At 45.3% G+C, this 25,961-nt stretch overlaps 1 protein-coding gene and 1 pseudogene across 8 annotated transcripts in view; both read right to left on the bottom strand.

The window, feature by feature from the left end:
• FGGY (FGGY carbohydrate kinase domain containing) overlaps positions 1-25,961 on the bottom strand; it is a 405,123-nt gene that overhangs the window by 94,782 nt on the left and 284,380 nt on the right. For all 8 annotated transcript variants that reach the window (XM_090271656.1, XM_090271651.1, XM_090271649.1 and 5 more), the window contains 2 exons: positions 24,789-24,850; positions 5,421-5,568 (listed from right to left, as the gene is read on the bottom strand). In XM_090271656.1, coding sequence (XP_090127782.1) covers positions 5,421-5,568; positions 24,789-24,850 — 210 coding nt within the window. The remainder of the gene's footprint in view (positions 1-5,420; positions 5,569-24,788; positions 24,851-25,961) is intronic.
• Positions 19,107-23,918, bottom strand: LOC150014991 (protein Daple pseudogene; annotated as a pseudogene).

The raw sequence follows: 25,961 nt of genomic DNA, 5'->3' as shown, positions 1-25,961 counted from the left end.
GACTTGGCTGAGGAGCATGGTTCAGAAATAAGCCATGTGTGATGTCGATGTTGGGACTCCTTTTTTAAAGTCCTCAACACATTTTGCACAGTCCAGAGTTAAGAGTTAAGGCAGGTCCTGGCTGGTGTGGCTCAGCCATTTGGAGCATTGCTCTGTGGATCGAATGGTTTGATTCCCAGTCAAGGCACAAGCCCAGGCTGTGGGTTTGATCCCCGGTCATGGTGTGTATGAGAAGGCAACCTATTGAGAGACAACCGATCGATGTTTTCGCTTCACATCGATGTTTCTCTGTCTTGCTGTCTCTCTCTCCTTCTCTCTCTAAAAACAATGAAAAATACCCTTGGGTAAGGATTAAAAAAAGATTAAAAGTTAAGGCAGATTCATGGGTGTGTTCATCCTAAAAGTCAGGATTCATGTTTGTTTGTTTGTTTGTTTTTCAAGCTGTACCATTTCTTGGTCAGAGAAGGAAAACTCTGACTCCAAAAAACCTCCGCTGCCTTGCGGCATACCTCTTCAGGGGAAAGGCTAAGGGAGTAAACCCCGACAGAAAATCCGGAGCCGGAGTCCCTAAGGCGGTTTGACGTTGTAGTCAACACCGGCAACTCCTGCGGCGCACCTGAAGCCAAGCTGTATTGAGTCCGTCTTTCCCTTGGATCCTTCAGCTGCGAAGAGAGGGGGGGTCTGCTGCATGGGCAACAGCAGACCCTCCATATCACCCTGCCCAGGCTCTGTAGCTTCAACACGGGAGGAGACAGATACCGTGTCACTCCCGGGTCGGACTGCACAGCCATTCTCGGCGGTGCAGATAGACTCTTGGGAAGCTACACCATCGTCTCTCGAGACGGACGGCTGCCGACGACGACCATTTCTTGGTATTATGACCTTGGGCAGGTCACTATTCATTCCTCATTTGGCAAATAAAGATTAAAATCATTGCTTAACCATAGGCAACAGTCAGTGCCTTCTCTGACCTAGGCACTATTGAAATTTATAAAGAAGCCACAGCCCCCACCCTCAAGCTTTTTCTAATAAATTTAAAATATATGCTACATCTTATGACAGCTCTGATCTTATTTCCTTCAGTAAAAAAACTATGATTTTCATTGCCTTCAATGCAGGCTCTAATTCTGCTATTGTATTTTTGGCTGTCTTTATCATTTCCTTTTTCTTCTCATTCCATTGACTTTTCACCTGAACTCACTTTCTTCCTAATAAGTTTCTGCCCTATATCACAGAGATATGCTTTAAAAAGGTCATATTGAATATGCCAAGGAATTCTTAATGTTTTCTTTTGGTTTTAGTAGTAAATAATTTTTAACAGGCCTTTCCTTAAATGTTTGGAATGGTATTTCGTTTTCTTTGTATGCAACATGTTTTTCCTAATGGATTCACTTTATTATTGTTTTTTATTCATTCTAACTAGAGTTATACATATTCAGTATTTCCCAGCATTCAGTCCACATGATTTACTCCCAGCCCCTTTCATTGTAACTTGGATTTGGCACAACTCATTGCCAACTCTCAGGGGTAGCAGTTTTTATTCTTTGTAGATTTGTTGGCAAGAGGGGCATCACTATTGCCTTTCTAACCCTCAAACAGACAGCGGACATGAAAACTACACCCCCTCTTCTAAATTCACAGGGTTTTCCTGTCCCTGCCCCATTAGCAGTTTTACTCAGGATCCTCAGAATTTAGAGCATCACCATTTATCCCAAATCAGACTTCCTGCCCCATGGGCTTCTTGGCAGTTTTCTAATGGACTGAACTGAAGGGGAAGATAAGATTTGGGTTGTGGAAGAGTTCTGGGAAATGAAACTCACTGCTGCTTCCAAAAAACAAAACAAAACAAAAAACCCTAACCACAGCAGCAGAGTAGAGGAATGCCTGCCCTGTTTTTAGCCTTAAAGAGGCCTTGCATTTTTAAGATAGGTGGGCAGAAGGAGGAGAGGTCCAAACTCTTGCGAGGCTGGTGGTTTATTTATTCATATGCCATATATTATCAAACAAGTTACATTTAATTTTTTAGATTCTGGAAAATCTCAGATTCTCTCTGAGAATGTCAATTCTAGTTTTCCTAGCTGAATATCATCTAATTGTCAAAGTCAGCATGAGTTTATGTTTTTTTTTTTTTTTTTTTGCATCTTCACAGGTATTTTCAAGTGAAGTAAAGGAAGGCTGCATGAGGGCTTGCTGGTCAAATGCCACTTAAAAAAAAAATCAAAGTCAGATATTTACTGAGCACCTCCCTCAGCATGCAGACATATCTGTATTACAGGCTCAAACTGTATAATGATTACCTGTAGACACACACAGGTGCACTATAATTATCTTCCCTACTTTCATGTGTACTTGGGACCCATAGAGTTTCTTTTTCCCTTTGTGTTCATAATAGGTGATCAATAAGCACTCCCTGAATGAATGAACATCATCAAGGCAAACATGAAGAACTGGGAAAGTGTGACGCAGCTGAAACAGAAGGAGCATAGGGAGTGCTCCATGCTTTTCTGAGAAAACACCTTTTTTTATTACCAAGATAAAATGCTAAATGCAACCTAACATTGGCAAGACAGTGATACAAGGAGCCCAGATCGTAGGCGTTCACATGCCATTCTCTCTCCTCTCCCCCAGAACACTGCATATACCATGGTTTCCCTGCGCCCCTACGCCCTTCTCCACTGCACTCAGTGTCAATGTCACCTCCTATCTAAAGTCTTTCTGGGCTAGGACTACTGAGACCAGGTTGGGCAATCATCTTCTACACATCTAGGGAGTCTGGGACCCTGAGCGGCGCCTGGAGCTTGACCCAGTATCCTTATTGCCTGTTTATATGTTATCTGCCCTGAAATGCAGTGGTAGTCCCAAGAGCTGGAATTACGGCCAGGTACTTTTATGTCCCGCACCAAGTATAACAGGGCCTGTGTTTGTTAAAGTAATTAATTGATAAACAAAAGTGCTCACAATTATAACAGAAATGGGAGCCTCTTCTCTTAACCTGGAAATTAACATTGGTATTAAATACCTATCATATGAATAATAAGAATAGCAAATTATTCATATGTGTATTTTTTGAAAGAAGTGAATGATCTCTTTATTATTTCTATGTTGATTATCAGTTATAAATAAGTACATATTAAGCACTTAGTATGCGCCCAGGGAAAAGTGTTAGGAGCCAAAAGAAGAAATCATGTATGGTTCTTGCCCATAGGGATTATCTTGACAATTCCAGTTTCTATGTATATATTTTATCAAGCACACCCCTTCCTTCCCTCAAAACATCCTCCATGAATGTAGGAATGGTGGTACCTTATTATATCTTCAGCAGTGCTTGGCATACAGTAGGTACCAAGTAAATATTTACTGAATGAGTGCTAGAGACAGTAGACATTGTAGGTTGTGACGAAAGGATAACATGGCACTGGATGGGTCTCAAGAGTGATTACTTTCGTGTCATCCAAAATTGGATTGAGGGACAGATTTGGGGGGGCACTTTTTAGCCCAGAATTTCCTTCTTGCTATCTCATCTAGGTCACCGTTCTGTGTTGTGATGTATACTGATGGAGTGACAGCTATTCAAATGTAAGCCTAACACGAGAGCAGTTATAAAGAAAAGCATCGCTAAGAAATATCAAGTGACATATGAAATATATTTACTAAAAAAGTCCTTTTTAAAAAGTAAACATATGAGAGGGTTTTTCTATATAACTAGGCATATTTATCCATGAAAGAAATCTCCTTCGGTAAGTAAGTACCCACTCGAATGAGGCAGGCAGTCTGCAAAATACTCCACTGACTCCTTTGGAATTACATCCTGCATTTGGGCTACCTTTATTAGAATATCCTTATGATGCTAATTCTAAAGTCTTTGGATGTCAACCTTGGTTTTAAGAAACAGACAGAAGCCACTGGAAGCCATGGCACCTGTCATGCTGAGTGTTAAAACTGGGTAGACAGATGTTGGCATGGGAAGGACCCCCAGGGAAGGACTTCGGATTCATGACCATTTTACTGTACAGCTCTGCTTTGTTTTGGGGTCATTTTATGAACTGGTCATGCCTCTTAACTTCTTTAGCATTTTAAGTGTCCAATACATTTGGTTTCAGATCTTTGTCTTTAATTAAGACACTCATCTTTGTACCCTTGCAAAATGTGTTCTTCCCCTAACCTCTGTTGGCACCCGGAGCATCAGTTATCTGAAAGCACAGCTTTCTCCCTGTGGCCTGTGTCCACTTGGCCCTCTCCGGACAGTCCTCTGCTGCTTCCACAGGCCTAACAAGGAGGCCAACCTCATTATTTGTTTTGTGGACACACTGTGTGGACTGCAGACAGACACAACTCTCGCCATCTCCAATTTTCTTTTCTTTTCACCTGGACTCCCTCTTACTCAAAGAAACTGATTATGTCAACAAGGTAATGAAAATAAAGATCAGGCCTTCCTGTTGGTATCATAAAACTAAACAATCTCAATGAAATTAGTTACAAACCACAGAGTTCTGATTCTTGAAGTTCTTCAAGCCAGTCGTCCATGAAGTACGTAACCCATGTATTGCTCATAGCCTCCACTCTGAACTCCCACCTTAATTTGCCTGGCACTCCACTTCTCAACTTTTTGACCTCTTTCTGGATTCTGAATCCATGGCTTATTTTATTATTTGTGGCCTCTCTTCACCTCTTAGAACAGAAGTTTAACTCTACTTCTCTAGCTTTCACATGCTTCACCCATCCTCAAACATAATTCTTGACAGCTATACTACTCTCAGCCACCTAATCGCACTTGGCCACAGAGATCTTACGCTTTAGCTTAGGTGGTTATGAGCTCTCCCACCAAGTTTATCCTGGCCCCTCCAGGAAGGTCCAGAATCTCTGCAATGGAAGGGGCCCTAAAAGTCAATAAGAGTCCAAAATTTGTCCACCAACCTAAGTTACTAACTGTGTTTTACTTCTGCCACAGTTTCACTTGAAATCCTAATATTAGCATGGACTCTGAACAGCCCTGACCTACAGAGCCTAGGCAGATGTGAGGCTGTGACAAGCAAGACCATAGGCGGTAATATTTCCCACTTCCCAGCAGCCTGGGGATGGGAAACATAACTCTTCATGTCTGATATAAATACAAAGATTACACAGGCAGGGGCTCATGACTTCCAGCCACTCCGCGGGACAAAGAGGCAGCAGTAGCTAAATGTAAGAAATACTGCTTTTAACGCTCTGAAGGTTGGCTCAGAAACAATGAGAACTTTCAGCAGGTCATCCCGGGGAGCAGCAAGAGCCTTCTCAACAGCAGAGCATCTGCAAGGAGCCAGTGGGCTGTTGGTTTGTTTTGTTTTTGTTTCCTCTTTTCCTTTCTCTTCACTTTGCTTCTTCCAAACTTTGTAGCCCTTTGGCCTGCCTTCTCCTTTGTGCAAGGATTGGCTGTCACTTACCATGCCCTTCAGTGTCAGATCTGCTAAGGGAGACCGGTTGCCATGGAAATCTGGCCAAACATGTAAATCAACAGTGAGGAAACCCACAGGCTGAGCCTTCTTAATCAGGTCCAGGTGACTGTTCAAATATGCATATACACTCTGGCATCTGGAAGAGAAGTGGACTTTGTTTTTAGAAGGGGGGTAGGGTCGGGCAGCAAATTGTTCTGCAGAAAGAAACCATTTGTACTCCCACGTCAGATCCAGAGAGTAAGCAGAGTCCCAAAGCTTCAGCAAAGAAACCACCCGTAACCCATGGAAACCAGCATACCGTACACTGAAATCATTGTACTATCACCAAGATATCCCATGTGTTAGCGAAAAGTACAAAGGTTTGGCATCAGAAGACCAGATCCAGGAACAGCTTTTTCCTTAGTAAATGTGTAACCATGAGAAAGTTATTCAAACTTTCTGAACCACTTTCTTTGCATCTGTAAAACCAGATACATACTCCCTGTCCAACTTACCTCATACGGTTATTGTGAAGATCAAAAGAGATTATGTATGTGAACATACAGTATTTTGTAAACTGTATAATACTGTACATATGCAAAGGATTTTAAAAAATCAGTATGCCTAATTGTAATAATGATGATGAGATGATGAATGGAGACAAACATACGTTCCCAGACTCAGGACAGGAATTTGCTGAGGGAAGTGATAGCACGGAGCTAATGCAGTTAGGATCAGGAATTAGGAGACTTGATTTCTCACCTTAACCCACCAAATGGCATTGTGTTAGTTCCTTGTCCTTTTTAAGCCTCAGTTTCTTCTGACTATCTCCCTAGCTCTTTACATGTTAGGTGAGAAGGGGACAGGGGGTGGAGATGATGGGCTTGGGAGTCCCATCCTGGTTTCAGATCTTGTTCTGTCCGTCTCAGCTGGGTGGCAGGGCCAGTGATTGAACCTCCTTGAACTTCAGGTTTTCCACACATTAAAATAGTATAACAATACCTACTTCACTAGGTTAAATTTCACTGCATGTTACCAAGATTAAAGATGGTACCTTCACCTCTTAGAAAGGTGCTTCAAAAAAAAAAAAAAAAAAAAAAAAATTGGCGCTTCCTTCTCAAAGGCTTGAACTGTCAATTCTAGAAAAAAGTAAATCTATCAGGGGTGGGTATCCATGTTACTTCCCACTGGTATCCTTGAATGATAGCTTTAATGGTGGAAAAGATGGCTGCAACAATGGTAGGAAACAATGTCCAGGCAATCAGTGTCCAAGGGAGACTGGTACTTAAGACCTAGATGATAGTTATTATTTATGTTTTAAAAATGTTTTAGGAGGATGGCTCAGAGATTTCTGAGTTCCAGTTTCATGACGTTGTGAGTGTTGCCAAGGATCCCATGAAGTTCCTAGAAGTTGTCTGGGTTAGAAGCGAGTAAAGCAGTGGTTTTCAAACGCTTTTATTAAATAAAACATTTAACTGAAACTCCAAAAGAGAAAAGACAGAAGAGCAAAGCTGCTCTATGTAAGTGCATGAGTGAGTACAAGTGGGAGAATGTTGCGCATGTGGGTGACGTATGCGGAGAGGAGGCCAGGGCGGCCCGACCTACCAGGCAGTCTGTTTGCTTCTTGCTGTGATACCTCATTCCCACCTGAAAAAATCTGCCTTAGATCACATCAGGAGGACAGCAACAGAGCTAAGGAAAGGCCCACCAAAGACCCTGTCATCAACTGTAGCTCCCAGAGTGTACACCAGGCCACCCGCCACAGTCTGGTGGGGAGGACACCGCTAACACCCTTCACAGAGGGGACACGCAAAGGCACACGACTGAGTCCAAACTTGAACCCCTCTCTGTGTGATTCTGTGATTCCTGTATTCCACACTGACAAAGCCCCACATTCAAACTCCATTCTAGCATGATTCTATGACAGTGTTAGCAAAGGAAGAACCCTTCGAGGCCTCCATGGCAGACAGCGGCTGAACCATCTATCTGGATAGAATATCGTCACAGCCTGGTTCTCTATTTCCCAGCCCTGTCTGCTCCTGGTCCAATAGAAAACACAGTGACAACAAAAGCCACCAGAACATCCTTTCTAGCCAGAAGTCAAGGGTCTGCACTAGTTCTAACAACATTCCTCTTTAGAGCAGCATCACTGCACTTAGAATAAAGAGATTTTTTAAAAAGAAGTACAGGTCTATAAATGTTTTCATTCGCCTCTCAAGGAATCTCAGAGCAGAGCATTTGGTTTCAGACATCTGGGTCAATAAGAACCTATAGGCCTAATTACTATTGATTCGTCATTGTCTCATTTACTGCAGGTCTTTGCAAATAGTGAGATTCATTTAGCCTCTACATATATGGTCACTCATGAACTAATGAGATCCCTGGGGGACCAAGCATATGCTTACCCCTTTGACTCTTAACCTCCTCACAGCTGTATGTTTATTCTTTGAATGCAGCCATTCTCCTGCACATTTTTTCAATTATACTTTACCACGTGTGCTATCAGAGTATATCATTCAAAATGAAATGCACTTGGAAAACATTAAAATAACAAATGCACATCGTTATTCACATAATTTTAACCTTGCATGATGCCTTTTTTTTTTTTTTTGGTTCTTTGATTCATTTTGTATGTTTTATCAACTTCTTCTCAAATGGCTGTCTGCCCTCTTCCACCCCGGGAATCACATACTAACTGTTCCTAGTGGATCATTCTCCCTCCTTCTCATGAACTCCAGGCTCATATATCCTGTCTCAGAGGGAGAAATTCTTGCTGTTCTAGTCTCATTGCATATGATGAAGAAAATACAGTTTGCACAATCACAAAGTGAGTTCACCATGTACCGGCTGGGTGATTAGGTACATTAAACCTTTCCAAACCTAGTTTAATTGTTTGTAATCAGAACTAATATTTTTACCTTATAGGCCCTTATGAATATTAGATTCCTGAGCACTATAAAATGATAGACTATCAATAAGCAATCCCTTCTTCTTTTTCATCACAGGAAATTAATTTCCAGCTTTAAAAAAATCCAAGAGTCAGGGAAGATTTTCTTCAGACATTACTGCTTACAATGTTAAATACAGAGAGCATCCCTGGAAGCTCTCTTCTCCTCTCCGTCCACAAAAATCATTTAATTCTGTGAATTCATAGGCTGCTCAGAAGTACGGTGACCATACTTTCAAACCCAAACAATCAGAATACATGGTCTAACAAAAGATACTGCGCCCTTTCCAGGAGTAAGAGGACGTGTTGAAAAGAAGCTTCCACACGTCTCTCTCCAAGTCCTCCCTTCTTGACTGTTGTGATATGTATTCTGCCTGCTCCATTCTTTGGAAACTTGTCCCACCACGAGGAACAGATACCATCTTTGTTGCTCACTCCAATGGACCATTTCCTGCCTTTATTTTACTTGAATTCTCTTCCACATTTTGCACCACGTGACCACTTCTTACTTGTTCTCTTTCCCTTGTTTCCGGGACACTATATTATTTTGGCGTTTTTCCTTTCCCACTGGTTTTCTTCCATTGCGTGTCCCTAAATATGTGAAGTCTCTAAGAGGTCTGTCCTTATCACTCTTCTCACTCTTTATACCCCTTTCTCCTCCCATGGTTCCAGTTATCATCTAGGGCAGAGGACTCTCAAATATATGCCCTTATTTCCTGCTCATTTCTCTCTTGAGTTCCAGGTCAAATACCCAACCACCCATCAACTGCTTCCTCTGAATGTCCAAGGGGACCTCAACAAAAACAATATGACACACGTTTTCTTTTCTGGTATACTCACTTTTCTGTGTTCCTTGGGCTAATCAAAGTCAATCTCATTTGAGCCATTGCTCAAGAAATCATTCAGGGCCAGACTCAGGTGGGCATCATTCTCTCTCCCTTAGCTCTTCATTTTAATTTCTCACCAGGACCAATTTATTATCTTAAATATTTCTCTACCTAGCATGCCTTTCTCCAGCTCAATTGCTTCTACTTTATTCAGGCCATTTTCTAATGACTGGATTACAGCTTTGGCCTCCTAACTTATCTTGAAGTCTTGCCCCCTCCCACTAGGTTTTCTGCACTCCTTCCTGGGTGATTCTTCTAAAATGCAACTTTGATTGTGACACTATCTCCATCTAAGCCCTTCAGTGTCTCCTCCCCACTGTCCTACATATAAACACAAACTCCCTCACCTGACATAAGATGGTCTTCATTACCTAGCTCTCCCTGCCCTGTACAGTGTTGTATACATGTCTTCCATTCCTCCTCCCTCCTCACCATGCACCATGCTGGACCTGTATTAACCTACATTTAATTTTCATAATATGCCTCTTAATGTTGGCCTATTCTGCTCCCTCTTGCCCAGAATTCTCTTCCTTGCCTTCTTACCTGCCTCCATCAGTCATCATTGCAGACTCACCTTTGATACCACCTTTCGGACACCGTTCTTGGACCCAGACTCCTTCCACTGCCCATGCCCGCATGGCAGCCTACACTGAATTTAACTGCCTCAGCTCCCTTCCTCCCTCTCCAATCTCAGCCTTATAAGAGAAAGGAGGAGGGATCCTGAAATATACAAGCATCCCTTGGGAGTTGTATGTCAACTGCTCTCATCACCTATGTTGGGGGTTTGAGAGTACAACTGTGCTCTCTGGTTTCGTTCAGAATGAAGCAATTTTCTGCAGGAGCACTGATCACATTATTTCCCTGTTTAAGAGTTCTGCAATGGCTAACCACTGTCCCCTGGACAAAATCAGTTTCTTACAGTGGCTAATAAGGCCTCAGTTGATCCAGACCCTGCCCTCGTCTCCAGCCTCACCTTGCACACTATGACCTGTGGCCTGATATCAACTCCCCAGCCTTCTCTCTCTCTTTTTTTCAACCTCACCTGAGTATGTTTATTGATGAGAGACAGAGAAAGAAAGAGTAAGAAACATCAATATGAGAGAGAAACATCAATCAGTTGCCTCCCGTATGTTCATATGGGCCCTGACAGGGGACCAAACCCATAACCTAGGTATGTGCTCTGACTGGGAATTGAACTAGAAACTTTTTTTTTAAATGGTGCTCTGAAGAACTAAGCAATTCAGCCAAGACTCAGCCTTCTCTTCAAGGCTTTCATGTAAGTTTATCTCTTAGCCTAGAGTAGTCTTCCCTTCTGCTCTTCACATGGTAGTTCCTTTTTATCCCTCAGAAATTAACTGTCTCTCCATCATCCAGAGCATGCATGACCACCTTACCTATATGTGGTTTCCCTGATATTCTAGCACTGCACTCTGTTAGTTTCATTCATATCACACGTGGTCACTGTAGACTTATCTACTTGTTCATTTGTGATGTGCCTATGGCCTCCTCTGGACTTTAAGCTACATGAAGGCAGAGCATCACCAGTACACTTAGGATTTAGCAAGAACTTGGCACATAATACCACTCAAGAGTAAACATCAAATTCAAATGAATGAGTGGTACTTCCTCCATCATATATGATAATTGTCTCTATCTGTATCCGTTGCTAGAATCTGAACTTTTTCTTGAAAAGAGCCACATCTTATTCATCCTACCAGATACCCAACACACAGTTATTGAAATGTAATATGAATAAATATAGACCCAAGATAGAATATTATAACTGGAATTTCAGGTTCTTGAGACCTCTATATCTTATTGCAGCATTGGGCTTCCAAAGGGTGTATCTCTGAAGTGAAATGGACACAATATTCCAGGCATGCTGGTATATACCTCAGAAGGGAACAGGAAAAGGAGCAAACATGTTATGACACCCTCTACTCTATGTACTAGGCACTGCGCTGGGCTACAGGTAAGCCCTAGAGAGATAGAGAACGGAGAATTTATTTCCTAAGTCATCACTGCCCTCAGTTTTCTTGAGAGGAGCCTGATGCCCTGAACATTTTCTTAGATCTTGCATGTAAAACAGAAACCAAAGGAAGGCATTGTAATATCTAGTTTGTTTTTGTCTAAGAAACATTTCTCATCTAAGAGCCTTCAAGAATTTACTGAATGTCCTGGCATATCCTAGGGGACAAAGGTATTCATATATTCACCCTGGTTCTATGAATATCCTAGCTCAGGGATCCTGAGCAAATATTGGGTTAGCCAAAATATCTGTTACGTTTTTTCTATATGATGTCTCTGGTAGTGCTTAGTTGTCTTTAACTTCATTCAGAACAATTTTGTTAGATTGTATTGTGAAAACTGTCATACCAGCATGCACTTAAAAAAAACTTATCAAAATTGGTGAATTTTTATACAGCCATTTAAATATCAAAGATGAAAGAAGATATGCAACATTTTTAGCATATTATGCTTTATTATTTCAAAAAAGGTAAAAATGCAACTGAAACGCAAAAAAAAAAAAAAAAGATTTGTACAGTGTATGGAAAATGTGCTGTGATTGATCAAACACGTCAAAAGTGGTTCGCGAAGTTTCTTGGTACTATTGACATTTTGACCAAATAATTCTTTGCTGTGGGGCTGTCTTATGCATTGGAAGATGTTTAGCAGCACCTCAGCCTCTACCCACTAGAAGCCAATAGCAGGAGATAGCCGACATACTTAAAATATTCAAAACAATAAAGTTATTGGTGAAAATAAAAAATGTGTCTTTTATTCTATGGAAAAAAACTAAATGAACTTTTTGGCCAACCTAACGCTGCAGCTGAAGGACCAAGGCTGAAGAAGCCATCAATGCCAGGGGAGCAATCTGAGAACACAGCGGAGTGGACAGTGAGGACAGTCTTTAAAAGTGGAGTTTGGGAGCTCCCTATAATACTCATTTCCTCAGGATTAAATGAGATGATATACACACAACTATCACTAAATACAGTGCCAGGAACAATGCAAATTCTTAATAAACGTCCTTGTCCTTTCCTTGCTCCAGGAGATTTATACAGCATTTAGTGCAGGGATTTAAATGTAGCTGAGATTTGGCATACAGGGGACCAGCACATTTTAAGAAATTGATTCTCATAGGAATTATAGGAATCACAGAAACAAGAGAGGTCTGAAAACTAAATCAGATTAAGCAAAACTGATTATCCTCAAAGGAGTAACTAGAAAATCCAGAGGAAGTGGGAGAAAAGAAAGGTTAAGAGAATGTGAATTAAGAAAACTTCATGCTGAATATCTTAAGGGATCTGAAACCAAAAGAATCACAATGAGAAATGAGTAGAATGGCAGTGACCTCAGCAAAAGTAACTCAGAACAGGCTGGGCTCTGTTTACATTCCTCCTCTCCAGTAGATGGAGAGTTCACTGAGGTCAGGGGCCATATCCTCTACTCTGTCTCTCCCTCCCCACCGATGCTTTAGTTTACCCTCCACAGAGAGCCAAATCACTCCTTTTAAAAGGTAAATCTGATCATGCCTTTCCCCTGCTCAAAAACTAAAAACTTGAATAAAATCCAGTGTCCTTACCACTGTCTACAATGACCCACATGGTTTGGCCTTTGGCTTGCTTTCTGCCCTCACCTGCCTCCCGCCCTCCCCCAGCGTGGGTCAGGCTCCAACGGCCTTCCCCACGTCCAGGAGCTGCTCAAGGCCTTGGCCTTTCTGTTCCCTCAGAAGGGAGGGCTCTTCCCCATATGACAATGGTTTGGCCCCACTCTTTGTTCGGAGTTCTCTTCAAGGGTCACCTCATCACAAATGGCTTCCCCACATAAAATGTTCCCACCCACCGCCCCAATACCTCTCATTCTGTGTCTCCTTGTTACAGAAACAGGGGAGTCCAAAAATCCCCAGAGTTTGCTGCTGGGGGATGGGGAGAAGTAAGCAGCTTTTCAAATGCTTCCACATGCCTGAGGCTGGTGGCTACTGTCTTTCTTATGCAAATGGATTTAATGCATCCAAAGCCTCAGGCAGATGGGAGGAGTCTTGAACCAGGGGACAGTATGGAGAAAGCACACAGAGCCTACGTAAGGACCTGTGAATGGTCAGAACTGTTTGCAACGCCCACTGCGTCAGATGACGCAGTCAGGGATATATAAGCAGCTGCAGACATTTTAGCTGAGAGTCTCTCAAGCTCTCGTTCGGGCTCTGGCTCTCACTGGCACTCTGGCTCTCGCTCTGGCGCTCTGACTCGGACTCTCTTTGGCTCGCGCTCTCGCTCTGGCGCTCTGACTCAGACTCTCTCAGACTCTCGCTCGGGGACTCTCTCTGGCTCTCGCTCGTGCTCTCACTCTGAGACTCTCTCGCTCTCTGACTCTCTCTGGCTCGCGCTCTCGCTCTGGCGCTCTGACTCGGGCTCTCACTCTAGCTCTCAGGCTCTCTCGCTCTCTCGTGTGCTCCCTCCACGTGGCTTGGTGACAGGGCCTTCTCCATGTGGCTTGGAGAAGGGGTCTTCAGGCTGCTTTAAGAGGCTCTCGCCATGCAGTTTTGAGAAGGAGAGAAGATCCACACGGTTTGCAGGAAGAAGGCAGTTTGCAAGGAGGCTGAGAATCCAGGTGGTTCTGCATTGAGAGCTGGAGGGCACCACAGCACAGAAAGGACCTCCCCAATCAGATTGAATGATTGGCAGCTGCTGGTAAAGCTGAACTGTGTTTGGAAAGTAGGGAAACGGTTTCTCTGACTTTCCTAAAACTAGCCTGGTTTGGAAGGGGGGAGGCAAGGATATGTGTTTGTGGGTGTTTTAAAGAGCATAAGACTTAATAACAGAAATCCGCAAATAACTAAATCTATATAACTGTTAAATAAACAATTCTTTTTTCTTTTCACCAAACTCTGGTATTGAGAGTTATAATTTTGGCGGCGGGCAATCGGGCCCCTAACTAAAGAGCCTGTGGGTTTGTTTTCAACTGGAGCAGCCCAGGGGTTCTGTAACATCCTTGCACATCTCTGTATTTCTTTGAAATGCTTATCAATTCCTGGTGTTCAGAGGTGTACTCAAGCACTCTTTGTCTACACACAGACACAGGCACACACACACACACGTATATGTGCATGTCTATGTGTGTGTGTATAATTTCTGTTAAAGTGGGGCAGTTCAGTAAGCCAGGGTAAGTGGGATAGGGAAACTGAGACAGTTAAACAGCCAAGCAGTTTACATTCATCTAATAAATCATAAAATTTTATCTTCCTTAACCAAGGACACTTAAAAGAGTAAATGAGTAAATGGTATACACTTCTCCCCAACCAGAGGATAAATAGCTTAAATTACCCTACTACTCAAGGAAACCAAGAGCAGAAATCCAATTAGTGCCATTTGTGCCAACACACCCAAAGATGGATGAACTTAAGAGAATACATCTCATTTTATCACATTAGCATAAAGCTGATGAATATTCTATTGAGATCCTCCCCTAAGACCTCCCCTAAACTTCTAGGCTTTTAAAACCCTCAAGACAAAGGACCCAGGCAGCACTTTCCCTCTGCAGAGCATGCCTGCACCTTTTCCTTCCCCTCCTCTCTTTCCCTGCAGGTGCTTTAGCTTTGCCTTTCTCTCTCATAAGCTCCAAGGGCTCCCCTTTTGGCTCTGTAACTTATTCCCTGAGCCTACACAGCCCAGCTGACTCATTTCTACTATCTCTGTAACTTTGTAAATAAACTTCCTCTTATTCCTGTCTCTGAATTCTTTCTTTGCCAAACTCAAGAACCAAGGTGCAACTTTATCGGTAACAACTGGTGCCGTTTCACTGCCTACATTGCCAGTAACAAAGCAGGAACTTTTTTGGTGTTTTGTTCACTTTTGTATCATAAATTCCCTCAAGACTTTCCTCACATAGACAGAGGAATGGACTTTGACCTTGGCTCTGCTGCCAACCTGGAATCCAGTACTTGTGAAGTATGCCAACATCTTGCCACTAAACCCTGCCATCACCGGAACGTCACTTCTGAGACATTGGTGGTCAAGGTTCCCTAAGAGAATTAAAACAATAATTAATTTAGAGGAAAAGAGCTGAAGTTACAGTCAAGGCAAGGCGATCTCTGGCTAAGCAGTGAAATATCTGGCTGTTTGGCCCCACCGAGAGACTTTGCTTGCCAGTTACATGCACAGGCACATTTATCTAGTGTTTACTTAATTTATAAACCCTGGCTGGTTTGGCTCAGTGGATTGAGCGTCGGCCTGCGAGCTAAGTGTCGCTGGTTCGATCTTCCAGTCAGGGCACATCAGAGAAGGAAAACTCTGACTCCAAAAAACCTCCGCTGCCTTGCGGCATACCTCTTCAGGGGAAAGGCTAAGGGAGTAAACCCCGACAGAAAATCCGGAGCCGGAGTCCCTAAGGCGGTTTGACGTTGTAGTCAACACCGGCAACTCCTGCGGCGCACCTGAAGCCAAGCTGTATTGACTCCGTCTTTCCCTTGGATCCTTCAGCTGCGAAGAGAGGGGGGGTCTGCTGCATGGGCAACAGCAGACCCTCCATATAACCCTGCCCAGGCTCTGTAGCTTCAGCTTCACTGGAGAGGACACTCCAGCGTCATCGCAAGATGTCGATTCAACATGGGAGGAGACAGATACCGTGTCACTCCCGAGTCGGACTGCACAACCATTCTCGGCGGTGCAGATAGACTCTTAAGAAGCTACACCATCGTCTCTCGAGACGGACGGCTGCCGACGACTTAATTTATAAGCTCACAAGACATTTCTCTTCAGGGATGTCTTGTCTAAAAGGATTATGGTAAATCAAAAGTATAAAATACTAAATCTCTTTATCAACACTTGTTTCTACAATTTCAAATAAGATTTGCTGATTCTAAGCTCTAAGACAGGGGTGGCCTACATTACTGTTTTCAGAGAGCTTGAAGTCACACCCAAAGAGACACATGGTTCCTGATACCATGGGCGTCCTTCCCAAATACCCTGCTTCACTTTAATAACAATAGCTCTGCCTATTTCTTTCTAAGACCTGAAGGACAATGGGTTCCTATAGTTTTGGAATAATCATAGATGTGATAAAATAGAAAGGAGCTTTCCTTTGGGACACAATAAAAGGAAAGAGAACCAACACTTATTAAATACATACTCAATAAACGAGCTGGAGAGAAAACTTGAGAATCTTAAAATTATAGAAAGAAATAAAGCCAAGAATGTACATGGGATCACCTTGGAAAAGAGGGTAAAGAGAGAAGAGGGCCAGGAACCTAGCCCTCTAGGCCTATAGTTAGAACATGAACTTGAAAAGGAGTTTAAGAAGAAGTCAGAGACATGGAAGAAAAACTGGGAGAGAGTAACATCCCAGAAAGAAAGCCAAGAAAAGAGTGTTATAAAGGAGAACAAGAAGTGATTATTGGTGCCATATACTGCTGAGAGCTCAAGGGGGCTGGATCACAACCCAAGGTCTTACCAGAGGTTGCTGAGGACCTTAACAATAAATGTTTTAGGGGTCAAAGGTGACAGATTCAAATTTGAGTGGGCAACGGGGAGTACAAAGTGAGGACATACTGAGCAAGAATAAAGGCAATGCTTTGGTGAAACTTAGCTCCAAAGAGAAATACAAGGAGGTATAGGAAGGGATAGGAAGTCAATTAGCAAATGGGAAGAGTTGGGATTTAAATCCAGTTCTGACCCCAAGACTGAATTCTATCAAAGGCTGTTATCCTGCTGTTTCTCTGAGTTTGCATGCTAATCCATAAATCCTTTTTTCCTATATTCAGTAAAAACTATTCATATGAGGTTCATCTACAGAAGAAAGTTCTGAGAATTTTGAGTATTTCGTTGCAATGTCTAACTATCCCTTAGGTTTGTGTTGAGCTTTAAGATCTTCAGAGATTGGCATGTCCATAATTTACTGTCATCCATATAACACCTGTAAAATGAATTAAGCAGGGCAGTATTATTGTGATTTGATGGGTGAAGAAACTGAGCTCCAAGACATTTATGGCAGAACCGACTCAAAATCCCTGATCTCTAATTTCTAGTCCAGTGTTCTTGCTACTCCACCACCATTTCCATCAGCTGCTTAACTGTAGGACAATCATGGTCAAAATTTCTTCTTCTCTTGTAAGCATTAGTAACAATAGCAGAAGTAGTAGTTGTTGTTGTTGTCATACCGAAGTTTACAAAGCCTTGCCAAATATATTACCTCACTTAATTCAAAGTGAACTCTCAGTTACCCAGGGTTGGTTCTCTCATAACTACTCTCCCATGTTCCGATGAGGACATGAAGGTTCAATCACACAACGATGCATGCTGGAGCTGGATATGAATCTAGATCTCTGGGCTCCAAATCCAGACCTCTTGTCTTTGTATTAGTGGTTTATAAATGCCTTCAAGAGTTATGGCCCCTCTTCACAGAAATATATGTGTGAGTATATCACCAAGGTCTGGTGCTAGGTGTGCATGCTGCTACTAGGGTGTCTTTGCTTCTGGGCCATCTCAGTAGAAAGAGCTAGAATATAAATGCATGCATGCTCACACATGAATATACACATCTGTATTTATTTTACTTATATCCAGAAATATACATATATATATATATATATAATTATCACAAGTTTATTCTAATACCTCTGATTTTCACCTAGTACCATTAGTGTTCATTCTAACCCCTTTTACTTGTGAGAAACCTGTTGTTCATTATTCACAATATATTTATTTATTTGCTCAATGTAGTATACACATAAAGGATTTTCAGAATAGCTACATGTACATCTATGAAAAACAAATTTTTTATTTGCATTATAATATTTATATACAGTTATTGTATATGTAGTCATATAGCCAACTGTCAAAACATTCTTTACCAAAGTTATTTAGCTTAGTGCTTTTCTTTCCCAAACCCCCTTTAGTGTGATTATGGTATACATTACTAATACCAGAGGCTCATTTTTTTTACTCTTTGTATTTCATTTTACCCATGTCTACCACACACATATATCCTAGTATCTATCTATTATCTCTCTCTCTCTATCTTCTATCTACTTATTTTCCAGAGTACATGAAGCAACATTGTATTTCCTTTTTTTTTAACATTGTAATAGCTACATATTTATTTTGATAATTACTTCAGTTCTATGGTTTTCCATTTACAGTACTGATAATAATCTTTCAAGATAAATTTAAGTGGAAACGGTGAGTCGATTCAAGAGAAGATATGTAAGTAATCACATGGGTGACAGAGACATGGCAAAAATCATGGAGATGAAACAAGCATGGATGGAGACAGGAACACCGCAGTAGCTAAAGGCCTCTGTGGACCAGCTTTCTCCGCTCTGGCTGCGACTTGCATGCTGATCTCCTGTCTGTCCACTGCGGTTCTAATATCAGCATCAGAAGGTCTCAGAACCTCAGCACAGTCATAAGACTTCACTCCGGACCCAGTCCTGCTCGGCAACATCGGTCCAATTATTCAAAATGTTTAAACGGAGCAATAAATCCTTCAAAACACAGAACACAGCTAAAAAGGGCCTCATCCACCAAGGCCAACAATTCTGTGCTCTGACAAGGAAAGTGGGGAAAAAGGGCAGCAGTTTTAAATTTAGCTGCTTAAAAATAAATCTTTAAGAAAAATCAAAATCTCACTTGACAGAGGCTGTACATTTTAGGAAGCAGAGCGACAACGGACCAGTTCTGCGTGACACACGGGCATAACATAAGCCTGCAGGTGCGGGGGGCGGGGGGCAGCGCATGGCCAGGGGACTTACTTAGCAGGGACATCCTGGCCCAAGGACCTGTGCACGGATGTCCTGAGGCTCCCTTAAAACTGTGCTGCGCCGGAGTATGGTCCAGAGGGTGTGTGTCAGCTCATTTTCGCTTTTGAAATCAGAATCCACGCTGGCTACTTTAAGCTTGGCTTAGAACTGGGGTCAGGAGGAGGGGTCCACTATGGGTCATCTGGCCTTTAAGTACTGTTTTTTGTTTGTTTGAATTTCAGAAATGAAGGAGGGTACACGATGAAGACACTGATAAAGGAAAAGGATTAGAAATCTCCGATTTCGGAGAAAGGGAGAGACTCATTAGGAGAGGGTGGAGTGTCAGAGGAAGACCAGAACCGCAGGCGTTTAGAGAAAGCCCGGTGGGCCGCTGGAGACTTGTCTTTGTCCTTGCTTTTGCTTCTCAAAAAGGGGCTCTTTTTGCGCTGGGTTGCTAAATTGTTATCCCCTTTTCCCGCCAGCCCATTGCAGGTGTCTCGCTCTTCTACACAGTTTGAACCCGATGGGGTGGTCTCAGAGGTCTCGGGCTGCGGTCTGAGAGGCTGAGAAGCCGCGGACGAGGCTGCGTCCGATGATTCCAGTGGCCAGGGAGGGTCCTCTGCGGTTGACTTCGGTCGTTCTCTGGAACCTTCTTTCTTTGGTTTGATGAATTTGACTAAGGCTTTGGCTCCAATCCAGTGGTTTTTCTTCTTTGGAGCAGGATCATAGAACTTGTACTGATCCATGATTTTTCCTTCCAGCTTTTCCTTATGTCTCCGTAAGGCATTTAATTTGTCTATGTACTGCTTTTGCTCCTTATGGTACCGCTCCTTGCTCTCCATGTTCTGCTCCAGAAGCATCTGGTTCTGCTGGCTCAACAGCTGGATCTGGCTCAGGAGGAGATGATTTTCCTCCTCCAAGTTCCCCTTGAGACGGGAGAGCAGCTCACAGTGGTTGTCCAGCTTGGTTAGTGAGATGTCCATGCTCTGGTGCTGCTCCTTCAGCTCGTCGAACCGGGCCTGCCAGCGGTTCAGCTCCAGCTGCGAGTTGTTCAGCGCCGTTTTTAGCTCCTTGGTGTGGGTGTGCAGCTCCTCATACTCCCCCTTCAGCTGCTGGTGCAGGAAGCTGACCCTGTCCAGCTCTCCCTGCAGCCTCTGGTTCTCGCTTGCGGCAATGGTGTTCGTCCTCTGCTCCTGCTGCAAAGCCTCCCGCTCGGTGTTCAAGACCTTTTCCAGCTCCTCTAGCTCTGTCTTGTGCTTCAGCATGTCCTCGTGCTTGTCCCTGAGCGCCTTGTGCTCCAGCTCCAGGCTCCGGTGCAGCGTCTTCAGGCAGCTGTGCTGGCGGATGAGGGCCTTGTACTCGTCGGACTGGCGCACGTGCAGCGCGCCCAGGTGCTCGTGGTCCTGCTGCAGGGCCTCGTAGGCAGCCGCCAGCCGCTCCTGCTGCTGCTGCTGCGTGCTCTCCAGCTCGCCCTCCTTGGCCGCCTGTTGGTTCTGCAGCAGCATGTACTGCACCGTGAGCGAGGCGCTCTGGGAGGTCAGAGTGGAATTTTCCACCTGCAGCTTGGCAATCTGCATCTGCAGCGTGGTGTTGTGCTCCTGCAGGAAGGCGCTCTGTTCCTGAAGCGTCAGGATCTGACTACTGAAGGCCACGTTCTGGGTCTCCAGGTGCTGCAGCTGGTCCTTGAGCAGCTGCTTTTCGGCCTGCAGAGCCGCGTTGTCCCGTTCCAGCTCGATGGCCCGGTCCTTCACGCGGAGCAGCTCCATTGTGGCTTCCTTGTGGGTCGGCCCCCAGCTCTCCTTGCCCTGGTGACCAGTGGCCAATGTCCCCGCAGGGTGCTTCCAAGAGTTTGGCCAGTGCTTCCCCTCCTGCTGGTTCTGGTTCTGCCTGAGGGTCTCACACTCCTTCTGCAGCACCTGGAGCTCTTTCTGCTGCTGGTGGTTCAGGCTGGTTTTCTCTTCCACCTGCACTTCTAAGGACCCAATCTTTTCCTCCCTTGTGGCCAGGGTCATTTTTAACGCCGATTCATTCCTGCCCTCCAGTATCGTGTCCTTTCTGTTACTGCTGCTGGTGTCCTCCTGCAGCAGCAGCTCCTTGGGGAGCCCAACCTTCTCCAGCTCCAGGCTCAGTTTGTCCAGCTCACTGGTCAGCTGCTGGCTCCTCAGCTTCTCCAGCACCAGGTCCTCTCTCAGGGTCGTCAGCGTCCTCGTGTGCATGCTGACTTGCTTGGTGAGGTCCCTGTTGTCCTTCTCGAGCTCCTTCAGCTTGGCGGCCGCGTCCCTGCAGCGGGCCAGCTCCTTGTCCAGGGCACGGCTCTCCTTCTCGGCGGCAGCCAGCTTGGCGGTGCTGTCGTCCAGGACAGCCTCCTTGAGCTCCACCTGCTGCCACAGCCGCTTCACCTCCTTCTCCAGCAGCTTCTTGTCTTTCTCCAGCTGGGCCAGCTCCTGCTCCAGGGCCTTCCCGTCTGTCGCGGACCACTCTAGCTGCTTGTTGGCAAGCCGCTGGGTCTCTAGGTCTCGCTGCAGGGCCTGGTTTTCTGCCTCCAGCTCCCCAAGCTCTCGCTCCAGGGCCTGTGACTTCTGGCTGCTGTTCTCCAGGCTCTGCTGCAGCCGCAGGTTCTCGGCGCTCAGGCTCTGGTAGCTGAGCTCCAGGCGCTCCGACCTCTTGCTCAGGGCCTTCAGCAGCTCCACGTTCTTCCTCAGCTCCTCCTTCTCCTGCTCAAGCTCCTGGTTCTCCCTCTCGATCTGAGCCATCTTGGCACTCGTGAAGCGCATGGTTTCCACCATCCTGCGCAGCTCCAGGTTCTCCTCGTCCAGCTGCTTATTGTCCCGCTCCAGCCCCTCGAGCTGCACCAACACATTCTGCAGGGTGTCCAGGGACTTGCCCAGCCTCCGGTTCTCCAGTGTCAGGCTCTGACTCTCATGCTCCAAGGTGTCCACCTTCTCGGTGGCTGTCGTCAGGAAGGTGACCTTGGCCAGCTTCTCATTCTCCTTCTCCAGCTGGTGTAGCTCCTTCTCCAGCTCGTGTAGCTCCTTCTCCAGCTCCTCCACCTGCTCCACCTTCTCCTTCACCTGCTCCATGTCCCGGAGCAGCTGCTGCTTCTCGAACTCCAGCTTGCTCAGTTTGCCGCTGCTCTCTGTCACCGTCTGGTGGAGGACTTTGTTCTCCTTTTCAATGTCCTTTGTGCGGGCCTTGCTGCTGACCTGTGACCTCTCCCGCAGCGACCACACCGCTTGGTTGAGGTGATCCTTTTCTTGCTCAAGATCCTTGATCTGCCTGGCTCTGTCAGCCTTTAGGGTCTCCATGTCACTCTGCAGCTGTTCTTTCTCTTTGATCAGCTCCTCGCTGAGCGTCTCCAAATGCTGGGTGCTCTGCTTTTCTCTCTCCAGCTGGGTCTGCAACTTTTCAATCTCCTTGCTGAGCTGCTGGTTCTCCTTCTCCAGCTCCCCGCACTTGAGGTTGCTCTCCTCCAGGGCCAGGGACGCGTCCCGCAGCCCCTGGATAGTGCTCTGCAGGCTCTGGTTCTCCTTCTCCAGCTTTAGGATGCGGCTGGAGGCACATTCGTTCAGCTCAAACACAAGTGACTTCCTGGAGGCATCGGACAGGTCTGCGCTCTTGGACAGCTGCTCCAGCTCCCAGCTCAGGTGCGCGGACTCGTTCATGCTCTGCTTCTGTGCGATCACAAGGACCATGTTTTCTTCCAGCAACTCCTCAATCCGCTTCTTGTCTGTGTCCCTGTCCAATTCCAGGTCGTGAAGCTTTGATTTCAGCTGCAGGTTCTCTTTCTCCAGCTCATGGACTTTATCGGCCCGCGCCCGAGCTGCTGTCAGCTGTTCCTCCAGCATTGACTTGGTTTCAATTAAAATGATATTATCTTCTCTCAGCTCCTCCATGCTGGCCTTGTAGAAGTCCACATCGTGCAGCTTCTCCCGGCAGCGCCCCAGCTCCATCTCCAGCCTCTCCACGCGGTTCGCCTTCACCCGCAGCGAGTCCAGCTCATCGCGGGAGGCCCGAGCAGACCGGGCGTCGGCCACCAGCTGGATGTTCTCCTGCTTGACTCTCTGCAGCTCCAGCAGCAGCTGGTCCACCTCATGCCTGGAGTCCACGAGCTGCTCCGTCTCGTCCTCCAGCTCCTGCCTGATGCGGCCCAGCCTGGCCTTGGTGTTGGCCAGCTCCACGGCCAGGTGCTGTTTGTCCTTGCTGGAGAGGCTGCTGGTCGGGCTGGAGGTGGACTCGGCGCTGGAGGCCTTGAGGGGGCTGGGCGGCTGCTGGGCCTGCAGGTAGTCCCGCTCCTGAGTGAGGTCCACGATCAGCTCCATGCGCTCATCACGCTCCTCGATGAGCCGCCTGAGGTGGAACACCATGTTCCTCGAGAGGGCCTCCAGCTCCTCCGGGGCCATGTCCAGCACCTCCAGCCACTGCAGGTCAAACACGTTCTCCTGGTTGTGGGTCACCTCCTGGATGTGGGCCACGATCCCAGCTTGCGTCTCAATGTCCAGCTGTTTGATTCTTTCAATAAACTCCTCTTTCCTCTCGCACTGGACTGCACAGCCGAGAACCAGCAGCAGCACCTTCTTAATTTCCTCCATACTCTTCCCAGACAGAGGGTCTTTGCCAATCATCAAAACATTGGGCAAGTTCATTACGATCAGCTGCTGGAGAACTTTCTGGTAGTAGGTCTTAATGTTTCTCACCAAGATGGTCAAGTTCTGAATGCGCAGGTTCACGTCATTGTTCACGTGCTTGTGGATGCGCTGGTTTGTAGGCGTGGGGTCTATTTGTAACATGATTTGGTTCAAAAAGATGCCGTCCACTAAATCCATGTATATAGTCAGGTTGTCTCGGCTGCCGCTTGCGAATGGGCCCAGAGTTTTCACCCAGGTCACCAATGGGCTCTGCAGAAAGAGCTCCATGAGCTCCGAGACGGTAACGTCCATGCTGAGGTTGCGCCCGCCGGCTCCGCGCTCCGCGCCCCGCCGGCTCCGCGCCGCGCCGGCTCCGCGCCCGCCGGCTCCGCGCCCCGCGTCACAAAGCGGTTCTGGCAGCGAACGGCGGGCGGGGGGCTACGGCGGCTCGCGCCTGGGAGACAAAGGCGAGGCGCGAGCCCACGTTCCGAGGCTCCAGCGGCCCCGCGCCCAGCCCAGGGCTGAGGGAACATTGTAGTTCTAATAGTTACAGTTGAATAAAAAGTTGGACTCAGAAAATGCCATTTTTCTCCTATGATCCTCTTCCTGTCCCCCCATTCTTTGCACTTTGTTTCTACCTGCCCAGGATAGGTGACCAATCTCAGTTTCTGGTTTAACCTTCCTGTATTTCTTTTATCACAAATGAATATATACACATATATTTCCTTATACTGCCTTCTTTTTACATGAAAGGGAGCAGAGTGTCAACAATCCTTTGCACTCTACTTTCTTCACTTAATTATATATCCTGGAAATCACACCATATCAGTTTATTCTCAGTTTTACAGATGAAGAGACAGTCCTAAAGAGGTTGAATAACTTGCCCAAGGTTACACACCTAGTAAGGAATAAAGCTGGATTTGACTCCAAAATCCATGTTCCTTGTACTACATCAGAGTTTCTCATCCATGGCTCCCAGCATATGTAGGGGGATCTCTAGGTTTTCTTAATTCTCTTAGATTGTTTTAAAAATTAGTACCTGTATGTTCTAGATCATCTGGCCTTAGAACCAAATACTACCAAGCATTTTCGTTGCCCGTAGGATCTGAAAATCATACATCAGCCTAAAGTTAGTACCCTCGACATGGTCAGGCATAGGAAGTGGGAACAGGAAGCAGTTACCTGGCTGTGGCCTTGGCTTGCAGCTCCGGGAAGGCAGCATGGCCCTGCACCATGTGGTCTATCTGAAAAACAGGAGAGATGCGTCAGTCTTGTAGTCTCTCCAGTCTATATTTAAGCCAGAAAAGATATATTAAAATGTCTGTTTCTTTTAACTCTTTGTCCACATAAGACCTAAGAAAGTTAAAATGCTAACTTGGTGAGTGTTTCAGCTCTTACAGAAATCTAGCTTTGCTTTAACTACTACTGTTGGCCTTTTGGATTTAGAAAATAAAGGAGTTTAAAGAGAAAAGTTGCAGGAAATGAAACTCTCCAGGCTACACCAGTAGCAGCAGGTAGTCTCAGGTCCAAGAATGAGGTGTGAGGAAGGGGGTGATCCAAGCTTTAGCCTAGGACAATGTCAGACCAGGAATTCCTCACTGCGTCTTACTAAAGGAAAGGTTGAGTGAAACAGACCATGAGGAGGAAGTCTCAGTTTGTAAAAAAAGGGGGGGGGGGGAGTTGTCCCAGAATTGTCGCGAGAATCTCCCCTGACTGAAAAGTTGTATTACATAGAAAACTGGGACATAGCTCTCCAAGGACAGAAAAGTCTGAGTTCCAGGGGACCAGCTATCTTCTTCTTACTTGAAATCCAATGTCTTGGATTTTATTCCTTAATTCATTTGGCAGCTTTAAACAAAATAATATGTAATATGCATCAGGAAGAGAAATGCTTTCCCATGCTGTTACTCTGCTTGCCAGAACACACCCAACACTGTGTTTGGGTTCCTGAACTTAATCTGTGTATTTTCTCAATGTTTACATGTGTCTCTAGGACTCCAAAACAACTATTCTGACAGATTTATTTTCATTCAAACTAGGAACCAATTGGCTATTTTGGCCTCATGGAGATAGTCTCTCTGAGCATGTTTCCTAAGAGCCAGGGCTGTGTATGGAGGAAGAGAATTTGTTCCGGGGCCACATTGACTGCGTTTGCTGCCTGGCTCTGATACTACCTAGCTCTGTGACTTCGTGCAAGTCACTTAGCTTCTCTGGGCCTCAATAACCTCCTTTCAACTTCCCCAGGCTACTTTCAAAACAGAATTGTTGGAATTTAGAGAGTATCTACCATAATGCCAAAAACAGTATAAATATAATTACCTAAAATTTATTGCCTCATTTGCCATGCATTAATAC

The sequence above is a fragment of the Furipterus horrens genome, unplaced genomic scaffold (genome assembly GCF_987537825.1).
Source record: "Furipterus horrens unplaced genomic scaffold, mFurHor1.1.pri manual_scaffold_3, whole genome shotgun sequence".
In the NCBI taxonomy this organism is placed as follows: domain Eukaryota; kingdom Metazoa; phylum Chordata; class Mammalia; order Chiroptera; family Furipteridae; genus Furipterus; species Furipterus horrens.
This window is presented reverse-complemented; position numbering and strand designations above follow the sequence as displayed.